General features: G+C 35.1%; 1 protein-coding gene across 1 annotated transcript; it reads right to left on the bottom strand.

Moving 5' to 3' along the window:
* Nucleotides 1–8,271: 8,271 nt before the first annotated feature.
* Nucleotides 8,272–18,130, bottom strand: LOC149927230 (cytochrome P450 4c3-like). The gene is made up of 11 exons (XM_090158156.1): nucleotides 18,007–18,130; nucleotides 14,474–14,586; nucleotides 14,283–14,368; nucleotides 13,077–13,267; nucleotides 12,938–13,007; nucleotides 11,905–12,031; nucleotides 10,467–10,649; nucleotides 9,858–10,031; nucleotides 9,721–9,787; nucleotides 9,463–9,642; nucleotides 8,272–8,690 (listed from the first exon to the last, which is right to left on the bottom strand). The coding sequence occupies exons 1-11, from the start codon at nucleotides 18,104–18,106 to the stop codon at nucleotides 8,533–8,535; spliced, it is 1,449 nt and encodes a 482-aa protein (XP_090014282.1). The 5' UTR covers nucleotides 18,107–18,130; the 3' UTR covers nucleotides 8,272–8,532.
* Between the last annotated feature and the right edge of the window lie 5,670 nt (nucleotides 18,131–23,800).

A 23,800-nucleotide genomic window follows, 5' to 3' on the forward strand; every position in this document is an offset into this window, starting at 1 on the left:
TTCCAAATTCCCTGGACTTTTGGAAACATTTCAAAATTCCCTGACTTTTCCCTGGACTTTTGGAAACATTTCCAAATTCACTGACTTTTCCCTGACCTTTTGGAAACATTTCCAAATTCCCTGATTTTCCCTGGACTTTTGGAAACATTTCCAAATTCCCTGACTTTTCCCTGACCTTTTGGAAACATTTACAAATTCCCTGACTTTTCCCTGGACTTTTGAAACATTTCCAAATTCTATGACTTTTTCCAGGACTTTTGGAAACATTTCCAAATTCCCTGACTTTTCCCTGGACTTTTGGAAACATTTCCAAATTCCCTGACTTTTCCCTGACCTTTTGGAAACATTTCCAAATTCCCTGACTTTTCCCTGGACTTTTGGAAACATTTCCAAATTCCCTGACTTTTCCCTGACCTTTTGGAAAGATTTTCAAATTCCCTGACTTTTCCCAGGACTTTTGGAAAATTTTTCAAATTCCCTGACTTTTCCCTGACCTTTTGGAAACTTTTCCAAATTCCCTGACTTTTCCCTGACCTTTTGGAAACATTTCCAAATTCCCTGACTTTTCCCTGGACCTTTGGAAACATTTCCAAATTCCCTGACTTTTCCCTGACCTTTTGGAAACATTTCCAAATTCCCTGACTTTACCCTGGACTTTTGGAAACATTTTCAAATTCCCTGACTTTTCCCTGACCTTTTGAAAACATTTCCAAATTCCCTGACTTCTCCAGGTTTCCCAGGTCGTGTATGAACCCTGTTGTAGTCTTTAACGCGTACTTTCTCAATAACCTAAATACGTTCTTGGTACTATAAACGAAATTACTGCCCTCTACAAGACACAAAAGCATTAAACGACATAAGGATAGTATTGAGAAAAACCCAATCATTCCTTTTTTGTTTGCCTTTCGGCTTCAGTGAAATCTCGATTCGAACTTTGGGACTAGCCAGCAATATTTTTTTAACAGTCTAACAGTCAGTCGCATCGTTTTTTGAACAGCAGTACAACCAACAAAGGAATATTTATAAATAAGGGTAGATCTTGGTCCTTCACGTGAAATAGACCAACGCTTAGAACAAGTTTAAACAAATCCGCTTTAGATAAATTTCCAATTTAAATTTCCCGCGATGTTTTCCATAGTAGCACTTTAATTTGAAAGACCATTTTTGCCTCAGGCAATATTTTTTAATAAAACTTCACGTTTTTTCATTTCATTTTACGACCAAGTTGACGAAAGGGGGCACCTCATCCATAAAACGTTAGGAGCGAAGGGCTAAGGTCGGGTTAAGAAGTAAAATAAAAATGCCTTACGTGACTTTCGGTGCGTTACCATGGAAACAAATTTTCAACTTAAACAAAAGTCGGTCCTACACGGGTACACACATCATCCCCGAAAAAAATTAAACAACACAGGAGATGTTGTAAAAAAAATCGACTTAAGAGTAATCAAAAAGAGGTACATCATCTGATTAAAGCGTGGCACCAAGACATAATCTCGAGGCTTTTATGACTCCCCCTTTCCCCCCTCCCTTTATTTACTCCCACTTTCCCCCTCCCTTTATTTACTCCCCGTCCCTTTATTTACTCCCCCTTTCCCCCTCCCTTTATTTACGCCCCGTTTCCCCCTCCCTTTATTTACTCCCCCTTTCCCCCCTCCCTTTATTTACTCCCCCTTTCCCCCTCCCTTTATTTACTCCCCCTTTCCCCCTCCCTTTATTTACTCCCCATTTCCCCCCTCCCTTTATTTACTCCCCCATTCCCTAAACGTGATCAGGGTTGTAGAGAGATGGTTCGATCACTTAGATTTTTTATTTGGCGAAATATTTTTCTACCACGGATGGCGCTAGTGACGCTAAGTAGCACCTACCGATATTTTGTGGGCTTTACCTCATTACACTGGAGTACCTAAGGAAAGGGAACACTGCCAAGTTTTCGTGTCGATCGATCTCGGTTCTTTATGATCTCTAAATTAGTTAATTTTCGCTTTGTTATAAATTCATTCACAATTTATTTTTTGAAAATTGCGAACAATCTAAGCAAACCTAAGCTAATTAAGAGCCAAAAAGCAAAACTACGGTCAGTGTTATTCCTTTATTAATTCTAGTACAAAATTTGTATTTCAGTTCAAATAAATATCTGAGAATCTGAAATTTAATGTTCGCTAATTATAAATATTAAAAAAATAAAATTCCTTAAAATTCACACGTGTAAAAACGAAACATAAATTAAATTGATCCCAGTTAGCTTGTAAAATTTAAATTTCCCGCTATCTCCTATAAATTAGGCGGTACCTCAGTACTTCTATGCATTGGGGGAATGCCCATAAGTATCTTAAGGGGCTACGCGGTGTCGGGCGCTATCTATTTGCCACTTTTTCTTTAGCCAAACTCTCCTATGGTAGAATTGCTCAGTGATCGAACCATCTCTCTACAACCCTGACGTGATCGAAGTTAAAATTCCCTATTTCTCCCAGGGCTCTTTCGTTGACATAGGGGGGGTTATCCATCTGTATAATCTGTTTTCATTGTGAGTATTTTAGTATGGTCTAACCTTTTTGTCGTCGTTCTGAGTCCTACGTTACCCCAAAAATCTTTTTAGTTGAAAATGATTTCGGCAAATTGACGGCGGTAGTTAAATGGTTACCGAGGGAAAAGCTTTGGTTGGTATGCAACGAAATTTGGCATATTAGAGAGGATAAGCAATGCGCTCTAGAAGTTTTAACAACAACGTCGGGAGAACCTCGACGTTCTAGGATAAATATTCTTTAAAATCGGTTAGGCGCGATTTCGTTCATCGTCTAACGCAATCAAATACGTTTGCAATAGAATTTTAACAAATTGCACACCTTTCGCTAACCCAGGGTACACGAAGTTTAAAAACGTTGTTTGAACAGTACTAAAACAGTCGTTATTAATGGATGTTAGTGTTGTCGAAATACAATTATTTATTTCTTCGTGTGCCCGGGTGTACCACAAATTTATCTTTTAATATACTCGTACTTATTTCATCAAATTAGTCTCAATTGTACAAGACCAGAAGACCTAGGTTTATTTCAATTCGAACAAGTATTTACACTTTTTTACAAAAATGCTGCTAGAGAAATAAGCTAAGTTGTCATAGCTCTCTCTCTCGATTTGTTGAGTTGAAAAATTATAATTATAATTATCAGTATTTTTATTTAAACACTTTAAATAAGCTCGACAGAAATATGGTGTCGTCTTAAAATTGTTAAATATTCGACTCCGAAGCAGCGTTGCCAGATCGAAAATCTTAATTTATCGTATCTAGGCCAAAAAATTATCGATTTTACTGGAAAATTATCGCACATTCCTTTTTGGCGCTAAATTTTAATTTTTAAATAAATGCGTTGAATTTAGATGATTTTTTTTAAAGCACTACAGGAGTTTTATTTCAGGGAAAAAACCCATGCCTTTTATCATTATTAGCTGAACTTAATATGTTTAAAAATGTTTTTAAAAAATGCGGTAACAGCTAGGAGTAATAAACTCACACTCAGGATTACGCACCACATTCGGCAGAAAATGTATATCATTCATATTTAAGTAGACGTTATATAAATTAATTATAAAATTTCGTTCGTAAGTTTTTCAAAAAATCTCAAAATGGAAGTAGTTTACATCTGCCCCAATACTAGTTTTGGGTGACTTAGGGTACGCGACGATTAGATTAATAGCTGTAGACTAAATTAAGGCTTGTTTCAATAGAAAACAGGGTATTTAAATACGGAGCAGCTACCAAAGAGCGAGAAATGGCTTGTTTCAATAGAAAACAGAGTAATTAAATACGGAATAACTACAAAAGAAACAAATTTTTTATTACAATGAAAAACAGGGAATGTGCATTCGGAGAAGCTACAAAGGGCCAATGATGGCTGGTTTCAATGGAAAACAAGGTAATTAATTACAAATCCGCTACAAAGAACCAGAAATTGCTAACCTAACCTAAACCTAACCTTAGCATTGAAACAAGCCATTTCTCGCTCTTTTGTAGCTGCTACGTATATAATCAATATGAACATCAATATTCTAGCCTACAACTATTAATACAATCGTCGCGTACCCTACGTCACCCAAAACTAGTATTGGGGCAGATGTAAACTACAGTCAATAAGATTAACAAATATTAGTATAGATCAAACATAAAACCTCGTCTTCATCAGTTCTACGTCAACCAAAATTAGTATTGGGGCAGAAGTAAACTACAGCCCTCAAAATTATCGTACATCATCGTAAGTTGAGGCAGAATAATCGAAATAATGGTATATAGGATATCGTACGCCATGAAAATTATAGTAGGACCTAAAAATTTCGATGAAATTATCGCACTGTGCGATAATTATCGTACGTCTGGCAACGCTGCTCCGAAGTGCAAACGGGAAACGAAAAATGTTCGCGTGACTTCTAGAGTGCTCTGCTTAACCTCTCTATTATAAACTAGAATGCATTTATTTATAATTGGGGATAATTACTGTTACATGGTCTAAGTCCCCAGGGCTGCTACGAGAGAAGGGAGGAATTGGTCAATCTCGTATTATTGGATTGACTGAGTTTTAAATTGGCTGATCATTTACAAAAAGACACAAATACAACCCAATTGCTAGATTTTTGCTAATACCTGATTTTCTGATTTAAATCAAGTATTTTAGTCTCTATCACTGCCGCCGGTATTATGATAAGGCCATTGTTATCAGAGATGGCAATTAATCTATCCGTTTTTTCGAAAAACGACTTTACTGGAGAGCGTGGTGCTATCTATTATAATGGCAAAGGAAGCTAAAATTCAAAATAGCGAAACGATAACGTCGTCAGAGAACCTTTGTAGAGTATTATAATTAAATATTAAATATAATTATAAATTCGCTCGAGTTCACCCAAAATGGTTTTTATTCCCCCCTATTTGTCCAAAGTAATCCAAAAATGTTAAATTTACTTTTTTTTTAGAATTTGTCATTTTCGCGTGTTATTTTATATTGAGTTTTTCTTATTTTATGTTGTCAAAAACATTTTTGGTTGCCATGGCAAAACGGAAGCCCAGCGTAACTTTTCCCTTTAACGGGTTTCATGTTACATCTAGGTCTAACAATCCCCCAACTTTGAACCAAATCGGTGAGAACCACCTCGGGTCGTCTCCTCGTTAGTGGAGCTTAACCTAAATAATAAATCCCATATAAAATATATTGTTGAAAATTACTATAATTTAAGTCATTGTCAAATTTGGAAACGAGAAAAACGTTGTGAGGGGTACTTTTGGGTCAAAATGTAGCTTAAGAATCTTGTTTTTACGTCGACGCTAGCGACATCTATTGAAAAATGAGCTAGTACACGTCGAGCCGACACTTACTTTAAAAAATCATTGGTTTAAATCACCTATTATTCCTCTATGCATTTTTGAAAGTGTACAAAAATATAATTACTGTAGCAATGCCAATTCAGAGATAATTAAATTAGGATTAATAATTAAATGTAGATCTTTAATTTTAATTAACATTACCCAATGCACTCAAATTATTAATGTTTTAAAATAAAATAAAATAAAATAAAACATTAAAACATTCGATTTTATTAAAATATCAAAAAACTTATGGTCTAAGTTAGAAGTGTCCAGTGGCGGCGTAAGGGGTGGGCGAGGGGGCCGGTCCGCCCCGGGTACCAGGGTAGCCAGGGGTGCCATCAGAGAAGCTTGAGGGGGGGGGGGTGCAAAACGAAGGACCCGTGAAAATTCTGCACGGTCCTGGGGGGTGTCACAAAATATTGTAGCCCCGGGGACCCAGCCTTCTTAAGCCGCCACTAGAAGTGTCGTACTTATGTTACTTAGGAAACTACTTAAACAAATGCCCAGATTTTAGTAATAATTTGAAGCAGCGTCTACAAGTTCACATTTCCCGTTATGTTTTCGTTCGTAACCTCTCAAGTATTCTTACGTAAAAATATTAGACATGGATGTTATAAATATTCTGATAAGCCTAAACAATAAACACTGAGAAATTGTAAGGGCAAATATTTTCGTCAGTAGTTTACTAAAGGGTTTGTTAATTGTCAATGTCAACGGGCTATAAGCATTCAGGAATAGGCCTAGGGCGACCAATTTCACATCAGATTAAACATAGCAACGGTTCCCACTTTTCGTTGGTTGAAATTTCTCCTCACAAACTAAATTAGCCTAATCTTAACTTATTTTAAACTAAAGTAACTTTTACACAATGTAAATTAAATCTAAATTAACTAAAACACGTCGAAAAACTAGGCCTAGCAATCAATTAATGAATTTTAAAGACCACAGAAATGAAACCCGATTATGTAATCCCAAACCAATTAAAATGGGAACTTTTGCTACGTTTATTTTCTACTAAAATTTTAGTGGGGTCAATATTTGGGTTTTACCTGACTAGGCTCAAGGGGCGCCAAATTATTCTATTCCTAGAAGGGCTGATAATAGTTATAAACTAATGGGACTAATTATTAATTAAAAGCGTTGCTTAGCTATTAATTAGTTCAAATTAGGTCAATTTCAAAATATGGCTACTTACCCTTGCCCTAGACCGTGAAAAAGTAGAAACTACATATTTAATTATCATAATTTCATAATCTTTGGTTGATCTGGTTTGGATACGCGACTTCCGGTCTTCAAGTCTGCTTAGAATTTGCATTAAACTTATGTTAAACGCTAAATATAAAAAGTAATAAAATCTGTCGCTTCAGTTCTAGCGATTTTCGAAAACGCGTCTCGCAAGGCGACGCGCCATCTATCTTGCAGCAGTTAAACTACGCGACCAAACTATGAAGCGCCATCTCTCGTTTCAAATATAATATAATTGAACTTTTCACAATATAATTTATAAAAAAAAGTATTATTTAACGAAACGTTTTCAGTTACAAACCAAACGTTATTATTTATTTTAATAAAAGAACACCATAAAACAACATAGTTTTTTAAAATCAAAAGCTAATGCTTTCTACGCATCTCATTATCTTTGGTTGAATGTCATCAAATTAATTCCTTGTTAGAATACGTTTGGTAATTGTCGGTGAGTCGATGTAAAATATGCAAATTATACAAAATTTTCGGAGTATTATCAGAAGACTATAAAATCTCTTAAGAGAGAAGTGTCCATCAAGGCCATTAAAATGAAACTTTTACCTTCCCAGGCTCGAGGCAGTTATTAGCGGGATAAAACTTCCAGTAAAACCGCGGTCAACATCGCTCAAAATATAACACCTGTATTACTCCGCCTGAGAAGGTACATGCTTCAAAACTAATAACATTAGTATTACAGTAGATGCTAAGATTCATAATATATGCTACTGGTATTATCTTGAACATTTAGAAGACTTTTTACACTCTGAGTAAAGTTGTCATTTAAACATGTGTCCCTTATATCATTAATCTATTTAAGCCATGAATATTCAAATCTATCATTAGCCACGGTATACTTTGAGGGAACGTGGGGCGCAGCCTATTTTCGTGCCACCCGAGGGATTTACTTTTTTAAGCCAATTGGAACGAATTCGAAAATGATGTAATTCTAGAGCAGAATTATCGCAAAATTATTTCTCACTGACGGTTCCCGTTATTTTGTTAAAAATAAGGTTTAAATTTATAAATATTTCAAGAATAAAATTACAAAATGGAGGAATGTAACTTCGATCTTTTGAAAGCGATTCTATCGAATGCCTGTGAGGTTTTAAACAATTTATACCATTGAGTTGGGAATATTAATCTAGAGGTCCAATCAAAACGTCGGATTTCAGTATTTCGCGAAACAAGTTTTTAAAAAATAAGAATACTGCCGTCTGCTCCCAAATGACGAGAAAACTTTATCATTCTACCCGTGGCGCCGTCTATCTCTCAATGGTTCGTTCAAATAAGACGCGTTTTCCGGCAAAAATATTTTTTTCTTCAAAAATAATGGATGGCGCCACGGGTCATATGATAACGTTTTCTCGTCATTTTAGAGGAGACGGCACATTCGTAATTTTTAAAAACTTGTTTCGCGGGGAGCAGATTTGATTTGGATCTCTAGATTAATATTCCCAACTCAATGATTTAAACATGCAAACTATTTCTGAAAAGCTAAGCCTCGGTTTATACTTTGGAAGAAAACCTGAATCAGTGTTGCCATTTTATTATTATTATTAAATAATAAATTATCTGTTTATAATAATAACTATTATAATAATAATATTTAATAAATACATGAATCTATTTAATTTAATTTATTTAATTAAATAGATCCATGATAAATATTTCAAAAAGGAAACCTAACCATAACGCGTCATTTTAGGAACTAACGCTTCGACTGATAATAAATAACAGGCGAGTTCTATTTCGACTACGTCACAATAAATTGGGTAGGGTATTCCAGTTGAATATTTATGGGTTAAATAGATTAATGCATATATTGAATGAATTGAAAAGTTTGTGTATATAACTTTGAACTGCAACTTTCGTCAGTTCGTAGACTAAATATGAATGCTGATCGCTCGAAGAAAACCAACGAGAACTAGTTTTAGTCGTTACCTAGGCTCGATTATCATTTTAATTCCATTTTCGGAACGCAGCACCATTTCGGCCACCAACTGAATCTGATCTCTTTGTTCGAGAGATTTCAAAGTGAAGTTCCTGATGACGTTTGCAAGAACCACTTTTTGCTCCATGACGGCAAATTTTTGACCTGTGGATAACGGAAATGCCTATTAGAAAAATAATACGGGTCTTATGTTCGACCTTGAACGGTTGCAAAAGGTCAAATCATAAATAAAATAGGAAATGCAAGGCCAAAAGACAATCATAATTCCGAACGAATATAGAGTCCTAATAATAATCTTTAATGCGAGTCTTATGTTCGACCTTGAACAGTCGCAAAAGGTCAAATCATAAATAAAATAGGAAATGAAAGGTCAAAAGACAATCCTAATTCCCAACGAATATTGAGTCCTAATAATAATCTTTAATGCGAGTCTTATGTTCGACCTTGAACAGTCGCAAAAGGTCAAATCATAAATAAAATAGGAAATGAAAGGTCAAAAGACAATCCTAATTCCGAACGAATATAGAGTCCTAATAATAATCTTTAATGCGAGTCTTATGTTCGACCTTGAGCAGTTGCAAAAGGTCAAGCCATAAATAAAATCGGAAATTCTTAACTACATGTAATATATTGTTAAGAACCAGTCAATAGCGTAGATACGGAGTACAAGGGACACATTATCCCCTGAAATCTTTTGTTTTATTTCTTAGTCAGTTGCTTGCCTTCGAACCAAAGTCCTGGTCCCAATAGACCATAAACAACCCAACAGATACCACAGAACCAATTGTTCGAAATTTTAATGGAAAAATCGAGCCATATATAAACAAAACCAAAACAACCGTGTACTCAATTTTCGAAGACAGTCCCAGAGGAAACAGCGCGAATACAAAGCTAAAACCAAGAAGATAACGCTTACCAATGCAGTTTCTGGGTCCTGCCGAAAAGGGAATGTAGGCGTAAGGGTGTCTTCCGGAGCAGTTTTCCGGAAGGAATCTATCCGGATCGAAGAGCTCAGCCTTAGGGAAGATCTCTTCGTTACGATGAAGCATGAACGTAAAGATCATCAGACCCGTTCCGGCCGGCACTGGATATCCATCTATTTGATCGATAAAAAAGCGACAAACTTGAAGCGGGATTGCCCCGGGTTATTAACGGGAAAACGGAAAGGGCGTACTAATGACGGCATCCTCTTGAAGCTCTCGTCCAATCAGGGGCAAAGAAGGATACAATCGCTGACTCTCCTGTAACGAGGATAACGAGGTTTTCTGAGAAACGTAATCTTCGCTGGAAAATGTGATTTTTGGCGCCTACCTTCATGACGCATTCGATGTACTTCATTTCTTTCACGTCGTCCATAGTCACTGGACGATCTTTATCGTCGCCAAAAATCGAATGGACTTCTTCGTAGATTTTCTTCTGGACTTCGGGGTATAATCCGATGAGGTAGAGAGTCCAGCTCATGCCCACCGCCGTCGTATCGTGACCCTGAAAATGACGCCCCAAAAGGTGATTCTTACGCCAATAATCGATAATCATCAGATAGGCTAATACCCTTCGCACCACCTTAGGTCCAAGTCATCTAGCGACTTTTTATGCCATTAGTTCAGGTGTCCGGGTTATACAGCGTAGGAAGCTGGTGGAAAGCCCTTCATGCCACTCGAGCCCACAGCTCCCTACACCTACAATTACCGTTAACATCAACAAGTTTTAAGGCACCACCCTAGGCCCAAGTCATCTAGCGACTTTTAATGCCATTAATTCAGATGTCCGGGTTATACAAGCGTAGGAAGCTGGTGGAAAGCCCTTCATGCCATTCGAGCCAACAGCTCCCTACAGCAGTAATTACCATTAACCTCAACAATATTTCTTGGATAACGGGGTTAGAGGGACTCTCGGGGACCAGACATTGGTCAAACCTACGGCAAACATGAACGTGTCCACTTCTTCGCGGATGTCTTCTTCCGTGAAGGTTTCATCGGCCAAGTGGTTCCTGACCAGAATGTCCAAGAAGGCTTTGCGACTCTTCCCGTAGCCAGACTCCTCCTCCGAGTCTTCTCCGGCCTTGATGCGTCTGATCATTTCGACCTTCCTTTCGCGAATAACCTGCGCATTCAAGTCTCAAGTTTACTCATTATTAGAGAACAAATGTATATTCACTAAATAGGAAATAACCCTAAGCTGACAAAATTTCGTAGTTCGATAAAGTTTCTGAAAAACAATCTAGAGACTTAAATATTCATTCGGAGAAAAAATACAGGAAGTATAGAACTTGCGATAAAAATTTCAATCACCGTGAGTTGAATAAATTAAAAAACCGTGAAGAGAAGGTGACAGCTCACACGGAGCCACGGAAGATTTTTACCCAGTAAAATATCTCACAGGAGAAAGGTTTAGTCGCTCCTATCTTAGCCGATAAGACACCAGTAAATTTTGCTAGATTTAAAATAACGTAAACGGTACAGACACTAGGCGAATAGTCGGTATTGTTTGGTTTGAGGTCAACCGTGATCCCACGGTGGCACATGACAGATAGAAGAGTTGAAAGTAGCTTTCAAGCGTCCATCACTGATATACAGTGTTTCCACTTTGCGGCGAAAAAGGGCGTTTTCGGCGAAAACTGTCTTGGTGAGCACCAGAAATTTTAAAACCGGCGAAAAGGCGAAAACCATTGGAAACGGCGAAATTTGCGGCGTAAATATTTTCAGTCAGAAAAACTAAAAAATCATCGTCTCTGTAGTCCACCTACTGTGCCCCTTATGGCAACCCATTCATTTTTTGGCAGAGATAAAATTTATCTAAAATGTTTTTTTTTATTTAAAAAACAAATAGTTACCTTTTGTAAAAAATAAATATATTGCCTGATTCTAAGATTGGAAATAAAGAGAAGAAACATATGCAGTGACACTAAATCTATGGGGGGGAAATTGTGGCGAAAACGGCGGCGAAAATCGACTATAGGACCGGCGAAAACTGGTAAAATTGTCCCTAAAATAGGCGAAAATTTCGACCGCAGAGTGGAAACACTGCTGATATAGGTCCCTTTGGTGTAAATTGTTTTACCTCGTAAACCTCTTTTTTTTTAATAGGAAATGGGTTCCGGAAGATATAATTGTACCCTTTCAATTTCACGTTTATCTTGCTTCTGTTCATTAGATTTTTTTTCCGAAATAGTTCAATAGGTTTTCCCCCAAGCAACACTGACGAAGCTTTGACTTAAATTTCGACCTCCTCCTGAACCTAATTTTTACATAATCTGACCCCTTCCTCTTGACAAATTTCTTGCTACGCTACTGCACGGCTACTTATGGGGCAATTTGGTCAGAGATCACTTAATAAAATATTTTTGAAAGCAACTTACGTTTCTTGTAAAATCCCCCATATGCTGCATGCACTCTTTGAACCTACGTCCTCCGGGTGACAAATTGAAAATCCAGTCGGGCCAAAGCCAAGGACGCATGATACGATACATAAACATCTCAGACGCGCTGCGGAAGGATGGACAAAGATATAGTCACCATTGTAAAGTACCAAAAGATCGATTCACAAATTGCTAACAGGGAAACAAACATTTAGATCAAAGCCATCAGAGGTTGACTTTTAATGCTTTAAATTTTACTAGTTGGTTTCAATTTAAACCTTTTGGTGGTTAGGGAATAAATACTGATTTATTGCGAAGGACAATTTAAAAAATCATTTTAAACGATTATTTGTAAAGACTGTAATCGAAAGTTAACTCAGAAAAACATTTGGCATATTTATAATAATCAGCTAGGCTAATATCCAAGGCATCGCCTTAGGCCTAAGTCATCAAGCGACTTTTAAAGCCATTAAAAGGCATTAACTCAGGTGGCCGGGTTACAATGAGTAGGAGGGTGGTGGCAATCCCTTCCATTGAGTTGGGAATATTAATCTAGAGGTCCAATCAAAACGTCGGATTTCAGTATTTCGCGAAACAAGTTTTTAAAAAATAAGAATACTGCCGTCTGCTCCCAAATGACGAGAAAACTTTATATCATTCTACCCGTGGCGCCGTCTATCTCTCAATGGTTCGTTCAAATAAGAAGCGTTTTCCATCAAAATTTTTTTTTTCCAAAATAATGGATGGTGCCACGGGTCATATGATAACGTTTTCTCGTCATTTTAGAGGAGACGGCACATTCGTAATTTTTTAAAAATTGTTTCGCGGGGAGCAGAATTGATTTGGAACTCTAGAATAATATTCCCAACTCAATGATCCCTTCATGCCACGTGAACCAACAGCTCGTTATTACTACCGTTAACCTCAAATTTAAAATTTTAACATTTTCGATTATTGGTGCCATCTGTTAAGATTTCTGGTTTTTAAATTCAACCTCTAATGGCGTTAGTTCTAAAGAAAAGAAAAAACTTACTCGCTGAGAGCTTCTAAATAGGGGTTCTCGGACTTCTGTTGGGCTCCCACGTATTTGCCCATGGCGGTTTCTAAACATTCCAATAAAATACAGTAAGGATGAAACTATAGTGTTGAGACGAGATTGAGAACACACTTACCGCAAAGAATGTCCAAGGAACAAAGCGTTGTATGAGGAACCATGTCGAACGCTCCCAATGGCGCCTGCTGTTTCAACTTCTGCACCAGGACGGATGCGTGCTCGTTGATGACTGGCAAAAAGTCTTCCAGGATCCTGAAGTGGAAAGCTGGCGTCAACAGCTTCCTGCGTTTCTTCCATTTGCCGCCAGTACTGAAACGCCATCATGAAGGAAATTATATCATTATTGTCGAAGTCCCAACTATCCCGAAGGTTTTACGGGCAGACGAAAACGTTATCTGTTATTATATCTGGTTGTCGTCTTTTTCTTACCCTCACCTCTATCTCAGGTTGCCTTTGCTACCTTTTGAGCAAATTTAGAAATTACCTGACCTCTTTAAAATAAATGATTCGTAAAAGATATGTTGAAAACCGAAATGTTTTAAATATCAGGAATGAGTTTGTGGTTTGAGAATAAACCATTCTATAAAATACAAGTTATGTGGTTATTTAATTTTGTCAGGAATCCATACCTCTACTCGGAATGCTTATCGCGTCAGATTTTCGTCTCGATGTGGCTGATGGTTTTTTTGACGTCACTATGTTAACTTAACGAACAACAACGTGAGAAGGGAGCGTGCGCAGAGGGGATTTTTTAAGCCGTCAGAGTGATCTTACCATAGGCGATACGCCAGGATAAGCATTCCAAGTAGAGGTATGGATTCCTGCTTTTGTGCATAGAGAGGCTGAAGGTTTGGCCCAATTTTTCATGAACCAGAGCGGTTCATTATTATCTGGCAAACGTGCAACACAGGTCGGCTGATCGATATAAAAAATAACTTAATAAATGCAATATGTCTAGCCCGAAAAAGAACGGAACATAAGCTAAATTCTTGAAACCAAAGAATATTTAAAGTTGCCAGTCCTACAGCAATAGTTTTAATCTCTTTGATAAGGGTTGGGCCGGCTTAGCTCGGATTTTATAGAATGGTCTATTTCTCTACGATGAGTGTAAAAGTAAAACCACCATTTTTTTACATCCAGAAATATAACACTTTCACCTGCTTAACATCTATAGTGCTGAAATGGGCTAATTTATTATGGCTGAACTCTGGAGCTATTTCCTTGTCGGAAAAACGCGTTTCTAGATAAACTTAAAAGAATAGTTCGAACAAAGGGTTTAAATCGAGTAAAGTCTGCGTTGAGTAAATCCGCTATAAGGTATTACCTCGTGATAAGACCGGCTTTGAACCATTCGTTGAGAAACTGATACACAAAGCTCTTGTCCAGTATTGTATTACTGCTGAGAACCACCTAAAGGAAATAAGAACGTGAGCTCACAGGGTTGAAGGGTTAATTGAGCCGGTGTTTCGTACAACTAGAAAACTTCTAGAAAACATAACGTAAGAAATGAAATACTTCGACTGTTTCCGGTTTGTAGAAGACGATAATTGGTCGAAATCCGAACCAGAATCGGTAAATTCTTTCTCGCTCGAACATTTGAGTGACTCCGCATAGCACTTGAAAAGACACTGTTAGAAATTAAATAAAAAAGGAGTAATTAACTAAAATCCAGTAACTTAAATAAATACAATTCCATTACGAAGATTGTTAAAGAGGAACGGTCAGATAGATAGCCCTATAGCCCGTTAAAAACTAAAATATATGGCGAAAACCGCATCAAAAAATATTGAGTGGTTAATTTTTAATAAAATAAACAAATCGAAAAGCGCGCGTCCGCCGCGACACCTGGTGAGAAGTCAGTGAGACAGAAAAACCACGTAAAAGCGCGCGCTGCTGAAGACGCGAAAAAAAATTTTCACGCGCTACGCTATCCAGTTATAAGAGACCTAAGCCTAAATTGCGCGATTTTAAAAGTTAGGATAGTTCGCAAATCGCTCATACGGGGTTTAGGGGCGCTGGCGGCAGCCCCTAAGATGGCGGCGAAAATTCAAACCCAAACACCTGGCGTTATTTTTCGTTTCAACTTCTTGGGCCAAAAGCTATTTTTTCAAGACAAAAAAAGGTACGTGTTAGTATATTGAACGTCTTGTTAATCTTTTGATACCGAAATAAGGCCATATTTGGAAAAGCTTGGCCGTTCCCCTTTAAGAAAATAAACAGATCGGTGCTAAATTACCATCGTCCAAAATAACCAAACCCTTTAATAAAGACAATCAAGTAATTATTAATATACAAACGCTTCGATTCCCGGCAGTTTAAAACCAGGGGGAAAAAACTAATTACGGAGGTTATTAAAATTCCAATCACGTCCCAAAATTTTACCCCGCAAAGCACGAAATTTCTAGCGTTTCATTAAAAAAATTAATGGTGAATCCCAGATACATAGCTAGACGTAAGCCGAAGTAAATTGCAACTTTGTAACGCGACATAAATTCAGGGTTACTGGGAACGTATTTGAGGAAAGTGAAAAGAATATCACAGAAAAAATATCGCCGTAAAAAACGGACCATTGTCACTAGATACTAAAAAGTAGGTTAGAATAACGATACTGCCGCCGTTAAAGATAGAACAATAATTATTTTCTCAAATAATAATAGCGTCGGCTATCGAAGATTCAATCTCTATTTCAGCTCCCAAGTTAAGTGTTTTTCAGTACTTTCTTAATATAGAATTCTTTGTTTAGTCATTTTTCAATATCTGTTACTTTTTCGTGGGAAACAATACTCTTCCGTTAAATTAATTTTTGACCGTCTGCTATTATTTCTACCATACTTTTTTAGCGTTTGAAAATATTAAGAAAATATTTCAGTAATTTCATTATTTATGTTATCATTTTTACGCAAATGTTTTTTAAGGTTTGAAAATATTAAGAAAATATTCCAGTTATTTTATTAATTATGTTATCATTTTTACGCAACCTTTTTTAACGTTTGAAAATATTAAGAGATTATTTAAGTAATTTCCTTATTTATGTTATCATTTTTACGCAAATGTTTATTAAGGTTTGAAAATATTAAGAAAATATTTCAGATATTTTATTATTTATGTTTTCATTTTTACGCAAACTTTTTTTAGCGTTTAAAAATATTAAGAAAATATTTCGGTAATTTCATTATTTATGTTATCATTTTTACGCAAATGTTTTTTAAGGTTGGAAAATATTAAAAAAATATTCCAGTTATTTTATTATTCATGTTATCATTTTTACGCAAACCTTTTTTAGGTTTGAAAATAATAAGAAAATATTTCAGTTATTTTATTAATGTTATCAATTTTACGCAAATGTTTTTTAAGAGTTGAAAATATTTCAGTAATTTTATTTATGTTGTGGCGTTTACGCAAAATTGGTTTTGAAGTTTAAGATTTAGATAATCGGAGAGGGGGCCAATAACAGAAACAAATTACTAGTTTTTCGCCCGCTTATGACGAACAAATGATAATAAAATTACCGTTAAATATCTTTAAGCGCCTACTTTACTCTCAACCCTGCCTTCCTCTTCACTTTTAGCTTAGCTGGACTGATTCTTTTTAATATGGAGGAATGTGAGGAATGCTAGCTCATTTTTAAGTAACCAAATACTTTCTAAGTATTTTTCTGGAAAAAACAATATTTCTTAAGACAAGTTGAAAGAATTCTCGAAATTTCACAAAGGGCGTCAAAGCTTTAACCCCGATTTCACACTTTCTAATTAGAGTTTTTATAGAAATTGTTACGAGCCTAATTAAAGCTGAATACAATAAGTGATTATTTTCCAACTTAACTTTCAATTCCGGGGAAATTTATAATAGATTTTAGCGATTGTGTTAGGAAATGAACAACGAGCGCTGGGAATATTCCAATAGCCCGAAGCACTTGCTTGCCTAGGGGCTCCATTTTATTAAAGAAGTAAATTATAATAATTTTACGAGGATCACGAGTAACCGGAAATTATTTTAAAACAGTAAATTATATCTAAAAATTAGGTGTCACTTTAGAGGGGAGGTTTGTAGTAAATTTTCTCTCGAAGGAGAACAATTTAAAATTGGTTGTACATACGCAGTAATTTGCGAATAAATGTTTTCAACATTAATAATATACGATTGGATATAATAGAAGGTTTAAGCGAGTTTTTGGAAATTTTTAAAAAATTTTGTATGGTTAAAATGTATAAAATTTTTGTCTAGTAAAAATGAATAGATATTTATCTAGTAAAAATGAATAAATATTTATCTAGTAAAAATGAATAAATATTTATCTAGTAAAAATGAATACATATTTGTCTAGAAAAACTTAATAAATTAAGTAAGTAAAAAAATATAAATTTTTTTACTATAAAAATATAAATTTTTATAGTAAAAAAATATAAATTTTTCTAGTAAAAAATATAAATTTTTTCTGGTAAAAAATAAATTTTCTAGTAAAAAATATAATTTTTTCTAGTAAAAAATAAATTTTCTAGTAAAAAATATAATTTTTTCTAGTAAAAAATAAATTTTCTAGTAAAAAATATAATTTTTTCTAGTATAAAATATAATTTTTTATAGTAAAAAATATAATTTTTTCTAGTAAAACATAATTTTTTCTAGTAAAAAATATAAATTTTTCTAGTAAAAAATATAAATTTTTCTAGTAAAAAATATAAATTTTTCTAGTAAGAAATATAAATTTTTCTAGTAAAAAATATAAATTTTTCTAGTAAGAAATATAAATTTTTCTAGTAAGAAATATAAATTTTTCTAGTAATAAATATAACGTTTTCTACTAAAAAATAGAAATTTCTGTATCGTCGAAAAATATAACATTTTTTGTTTATTAGAAATATATACAGCTCCATATAGTCGAAATATATACCTTTTTGGTCTAATTTTAAAATGAATTTTTTGGAAACTGCTAATTTTACCAGCGCTATTTTCCGACCTAGATAATGTTTTACCATTTTCAAAAATTAAAATGAATTCTATCCAGAATAGCGAGTAATACGAGGAAAGTCAGCGTAACGGCAACTTACTGACGTTCGAGTTGATTCTCTTTTGCGCCATGATGGCCCTGCACACCGCGACGGCCACCAAAAAGGGATTTCCGTTGGAACCGGGCACTTTCCATAACATGTCGCTCTTCCGTTTAATCTTGAGGAAGAGGTAGGCACTGGGCACCACGGTCACCAACAGCACCGTCGCCCACCATAATGTCCACAGGGAGTAGTTCTCCGGGATTAAGGTGGAGAAGGTGACCGGCAACAAGTCCGAGGACATCTTCTATAACAGAAGGACCAGCGGCGGCACAAATCCACGCGAAGCAGTCAGTATCCGAGAATTATCACTCTCACTCGTGGTTAAGGCGACTGATCCCACCAGCTTTACACTTCCACCTACAACTAAAGTCAAATCAAACTGATACGCCTCAGGTGCCATTATACGGATTTTAACCATCATTTGCAGCCACCGCTGTCGCCCTGGTGGTTCGTTTCATCCGACCCCCATCCGGAATTGAATGCCCCCCTCGCCGTTTCCATTTTAACTTTCACTGGTCGGAAGAGAACGAAATCTGGGTCACACTCGAGTGAGTCGGAACTCTCTTCCTCGCCGAGAGCCGCGGGTATTCCTCCAAAATTCACCACTCGCGTGACAGCGCGCTGGAAGGCGGTGAAAGACCCGCTCCACGCTGACTGCTTTCCACTTCGTTGTTGGGTGAACCGTGTCACGCTTCAGATTCGCGTGTTTAGTACATCATTTGTACAAACAGATAACGAACTTTCAACCCAAAAAAAAATAACCGCGGGATTAAATTATAGATATCAACTGGGTATTCTTCAGTCTGAATTATTATATTCTGATCAAACGCGATTGTAGGGTATAAATGTAACTCTTACGTGACATCGTCATCATTGTAGGGGAAAGTAAGTGTCACCCCCCGCCCCCCATTCGAACCATGGCGGGCTTCTTGAATGGATTAAATTTAGAACTAAAGACTTGTACTTAAAAATCAATTGATTTTTTTTAAATCAGATGAGTTCTTTTGTCTGAATTAAAACTTCAAGATTTTAAAATTAACGTTCGGTATTTATAGACTGTTACTCTTTAAAACGTTATTTTAAAGGTAACCCAAAAGGTAGTTTTTATATTTAACTTGTACCAAATTTAGGGGGGGGGAATAACATCATCTAGGTAATCATAATAAACTGTATTTTTAAATATCTTCATTTTTATCGGAATATTTTTCAATAATCTAAAATATAACAATTAAATATCGAAATTAGAATGCAGGGGGATATATTTGTAAAATTAAAACCACGTTTAACGTTCGGTATTTATAGACTGTTACTCTTTAAAACGTTATTTTAAAGGTAACCCAAAAGGTAGTTTTTATATTTAACTTGTACCAAATTTAGGGGGGGGGGGGATAACATCATCTAGGTAATCATAATAAACTGTATTTTTAAATATCTTCATTTTTATCGGAATATTTTTCAATAATCTAAAATATAACAATTAAATATCGAAATTAGAATGCAGGGGGATATATTTGTGAAATTAAAACCACGTTTACAACAAAGTGTTGTTAAATTAGGGTTTTATTTCTCTTTTGAAAATTATTGATTTTTCATACAGTTTAAGTCTTTTTTTCATGACAAATTGCTAGATATTTCGCTAATATCAATAAAGAACTAAAATTTCATTTAATATTAATATTACCTAATTACCTACTTGGTTTCTACTTGGTATTTGTTTACTTCTAATGGTAATTCTTACGGAAGATTTTTGTAACTTCCAGCGATTTAAAAAACAAATTGAGGAATATTTAGTGATTTAATTTAATTATTATTTATATTAGCATTGAAAGACAGTTTGGCCGGACAAATATCATTAAAATTTCCAAGGCTTCCCAAAACGGCAAACTTTTGAAAATAATTCCAAAAACGGTGTCTCAAATTCTATAATAGGTAGGTTATTTTTTAAATTTCAGGGCTTACGTATGAAAATTAGAAATTAGATTGTTCCCTACGTAAACCCTGAAAATTTAAAAACTCTACCTAAGCCGCGTTCACACTAGACACTTTAGAAACACTTAAAAGCAGTTTAGAAAGATCAAATTGTAAAATTTTGGTGTCGAATTTATTTATCGTAAGCTTGTTAATACAGATGACCCCGAAAATGTTCAATATAATCTTTCGAAACCGTTTCAAAAATGTTTAGTGTGAACGCGGATTTTGAGAAAAATGCGATAACGGTTTTAGGACGCATATTTAAAGGTTACAAACTAGAATAATTTTTATCTATAAAATAAAATATTTTTTATAAAACAAATTGGGCCGTTTTAGCCCATTAGAAAATATACGGTTTTTGACTATACTCACAAGGAGACATCCCGAAGTGTAACCCACCGATTTGGTTCAAACTCGGGGGATTGGTAGACCTTCGTGTAACTTGAAAAATCCTAAAGGGAATTTATTCAATGGGCAACCGTTTTGCCATGGCAACGAAAAATGTTTTTGACAACAACAAATGGAAATTTTCCCATTGATCGATTCCTAGGACCCCCTGTGAAAAATTTGAACAAATTTCAAAATTTCAAAAATGCCAAAAATAGAAAAAAATTGACAAAAAAAAACCATCAAAATTGATCAATTTGAGGTCAAAATCCCATGTTATTTTCAATGGGAAAATTTAATATTTTGTGTTGTGATAAACATTTTTCGTTGCCATGGCAAAACGGTTGCCCATTGAATAAATTCCCTTTAGGATTTTTCATGATTCATGAAGGTCTACCGAGTTTGAACAAAATCGGTGGGTTACACTTCGGGGTGTCTCCTTGTCAGTTAAAGGTTAAGAAATTCAAAATATCTAGTTTATTTGGCGGATAGATACTAGCACAAATTTAGGGTAAATCGGCAGCGGGAATTTCTAAGTATACCTGCGCGCGTTATATAAATTTGTAAAATACCGTCTATTGCTTTATACATCAAAGTGATAATTTATTAATTAACATAGGTAAGATTTAAAAACAGTTGTAATAATTTATTATAAGTACTACAAGTGAGGCATACCTAAAAAATTCCATTTCCATTTGGCGAGTCCAAGCTGGGTAAGTATAGAACGGGTAATGCCGAGATCACAACGTTGACGTTGCGATTTGATTATTTTTTATTAGCATAATATTAAAAGTACGCTATAATGAAGCTTTAAAATAATAATCTACATTAAATATTTATTGATCATTTTGAAATTTGCGCAATAAACATTTCTAAAATGGATTAATATAACACCGCGTAAGAGCCTTTATGAATTCAACAGAAAATAGGCTAAATTCGGAATTCCCGCCGTAAATTGATGTTAGTATCCTTCCGCTAAATGTACTAGATATTTTACCTTTCTTAACCCGCAACTGAGTATAAAATATATTTAGGGGGGAAAGTGAACTGTGCTGACTTGGATGACCTCCAAAATTTCAGACTGACGTCACTATTTTTTTATCCATGCCCGGATAATATACAAAAAATGGCCGACATTTTATACAAAATATTTCGGTAAAATATTGATCATCGATTATATAATAGTTTAGTTTTCAGAAACTATTTTTTTTTGTGAACCGATTTAAATGGTCTGCTAGCTGCCGCGTTATTACGAAAGCATACCAATAAGTGATGGGCATTTTTTGGATATTCAATCTCAGCTCACAAGCCGCTCGCGAGAACCTGACATATTTGTATTTCACGCTCTTCTCAAGAGTGGATTAGATAATTTATACGCTCTCACATACGCTCATATCAAACGCGTATACTGATAGCTCATATCTTTGCTTATTTCAATTTTGAAGTGGGGTAGAATTGGGGGGGGGGGGGGTACAATTCGAAAAACGCGCCAAATTGGTCCCTCATTTTCGAATTGAATATTGGGAAAGCTCTCTCGCTCTCAGCTCAAAGAAAATATGAGTTATTTCACTCGTCTCATCAACCAGGTCAACAACCGTAAAAAACTTAATCAGAAATCCTTAACTAATTCTATCATATTACCTATATTATCAAGAAAATAAATTCTAGAGCTACCTAAATAATATAAAATTCTGAAAACTCTACGAAAAGCGAAGATTTAATAGCCCAGAATTCACACTTTTTAGGCTAATTATAATTAACTCGTCTCAGTTTTTTTAGATTTTAAGAGATAAAAAAGAGCTTGGCTCTTCACTCGCGAGCTCATCTTTAAGGTCGGCTCACTTTCAAGCTAAAATTGAGGTTATTGATCCTCACGCTCATTAATAACTAATTACAGAGGCAGCTCCGTTCTTCTCCTGTCAATTATGTAAAAGTTAGCGCTCATTCCGACCTCAAACTCTCCGACCCACTCTAAAATGAGCTGAGCGCACCCATCATTGATAGCAATTAATCCAAACGCAGCTTGTATTAAATTCGTCTGGAATTCACGTATTTGAAACGCCATAGGCGCATCACGTGCGTGTTTGTTGCCGAATATTCCATCATGAGCGTCGTCTGGCGGTCAGCACGCTTATGGGCATACGCGAAAAATGGGGGTCAATAAACAAGATTTTCTCGTACTGGCGAAAAGATCCCTGTGAAAGTTTATTGGGTTATTGTGGTGTAACCAGAAACCTCAGAAAGGGGAAACTTTTCTTGGCTTATATTTTAAACTGACCCGTGTTGGGTTCCCCTACAGGTCAAAGGGTCAAGCGGCGACTGCCTACTTTCGAAAGTTCAGAACTATTAGCTATTTAAATGGTAAATAACATGTTAATAATTGTATTTTTAAAATTAAATTGCCATAAATGGAACTAAATAACGGACTAAATCCAAAACTGGTTTGTTTTTCTCAATTTCCAGCTTTAAACTAGGCTTTAGTCTACAGTCGAAATATTGTGTTTGTGCATTTAAATTTTAGAAATACATCAACAGATATACCTTTTTTTGTATAGTTTTTAGTGTAATATTATGTTACATTCTTTTTTCAAAAACGTAAAAAAAACCTTTATTTTCAGAAGTATTTAATAAACAAACATCAACAAAATATATGACTTCTTAAAAGGAATATTTAATAATAAGATTCTTCAACCTTTAGCTAAGATAAAAGATGACGTCTTAAAAGTGATCTTTAAGTATTCAATAAAAGCTTTCTCGCTTTTTAGATAAGATCAAAGTGTAGCATATTTCCTTAAAAATGATCCTTAAATATTTATTAGAAGCTTCTTCGTCTTTTAACTAAGATGAAAGTGTAGTTTCGGCCAAGATGACGTCTTAAAAGTGATCTTTAAGTATTCAATAAAAGCTTCTTCGCTTTTTAGATAAGATTAAAGTGTAGCATATTTTATTAAAAATGGTTCTTAAATATTTATTAGAAGCTTCTTCGTCTTTTAACTAAGATGAAAGTGTAGTTTCGGCCAAGATGACGTCTTAAAAGTGATCTTTAAGTATTCAATAAAAGCTTTCTCGCTTTTTAGATAAGATCAAAGTGTAGCATATTTCCTTAAAAATGATCCTTAAATATTTATTAGAAGCTTCTTCGTCTTTTAACTAAGATGAAAGTGTAGTTTCGGCCAAGATGACGTGTTAAAAGTGATCTTTAAGTATTCAATAAAAGCTTTCTCACTTTTTAGATAAGATTAAAGTGTAGCATATTTTATTAAAAATGGTTCTTAAATATTTACTAGAAGCTTCTTCGTCTTGTAACTAAGATGAAAGTGTAGTTTCGGCCAAGATGACGTGTTAAAAGTGATCTTTAAGTATTCAATAAAAGCTTCTTCGCTTTTTAGATAAGATTAAAGTGTAGCATATTTTATTAAAAATGGTCCTTAAA

Source organism: Leiobunum rupestre, chromosome 9, assembly GCF_980474605.1.
Source record: "Leiobunum rupestre chromosome 9, qqLeiRupe1.1.hap1, whole genome shotgun sequence".
Taxonomy (NCBI): domain Eukaryota; kingdom Metazoa; phylum Arthropoda; class Arachnida; order Opiliones; family Sclerosomatidae; genus Leiobunum; species Leiobunum rupestre.

Coding starts and splice junctions, on each gene's coding strand:
- LOC149927230 (XM_090158156.1), bottom strand. CDS start 18,106: ATGTTATGGAAAGTGCCCGGTTCCAACGGAAATCCCTTTTTGGTGGCC. Junction 13,268..14,282: donor AAAGCCGGTCTTATCACGAG/GTAATACCTTAT, acceptor ATGGCGTTTCAG/TACTGGCGGCAAATGGAAGA. Junction 10,032..10,466: donor TGGACACGTTCATGTTTGCC/GTAGGTTTGACC, acceptor CGTCATTTTCAG/GGTCACGATACGACGGCGGT.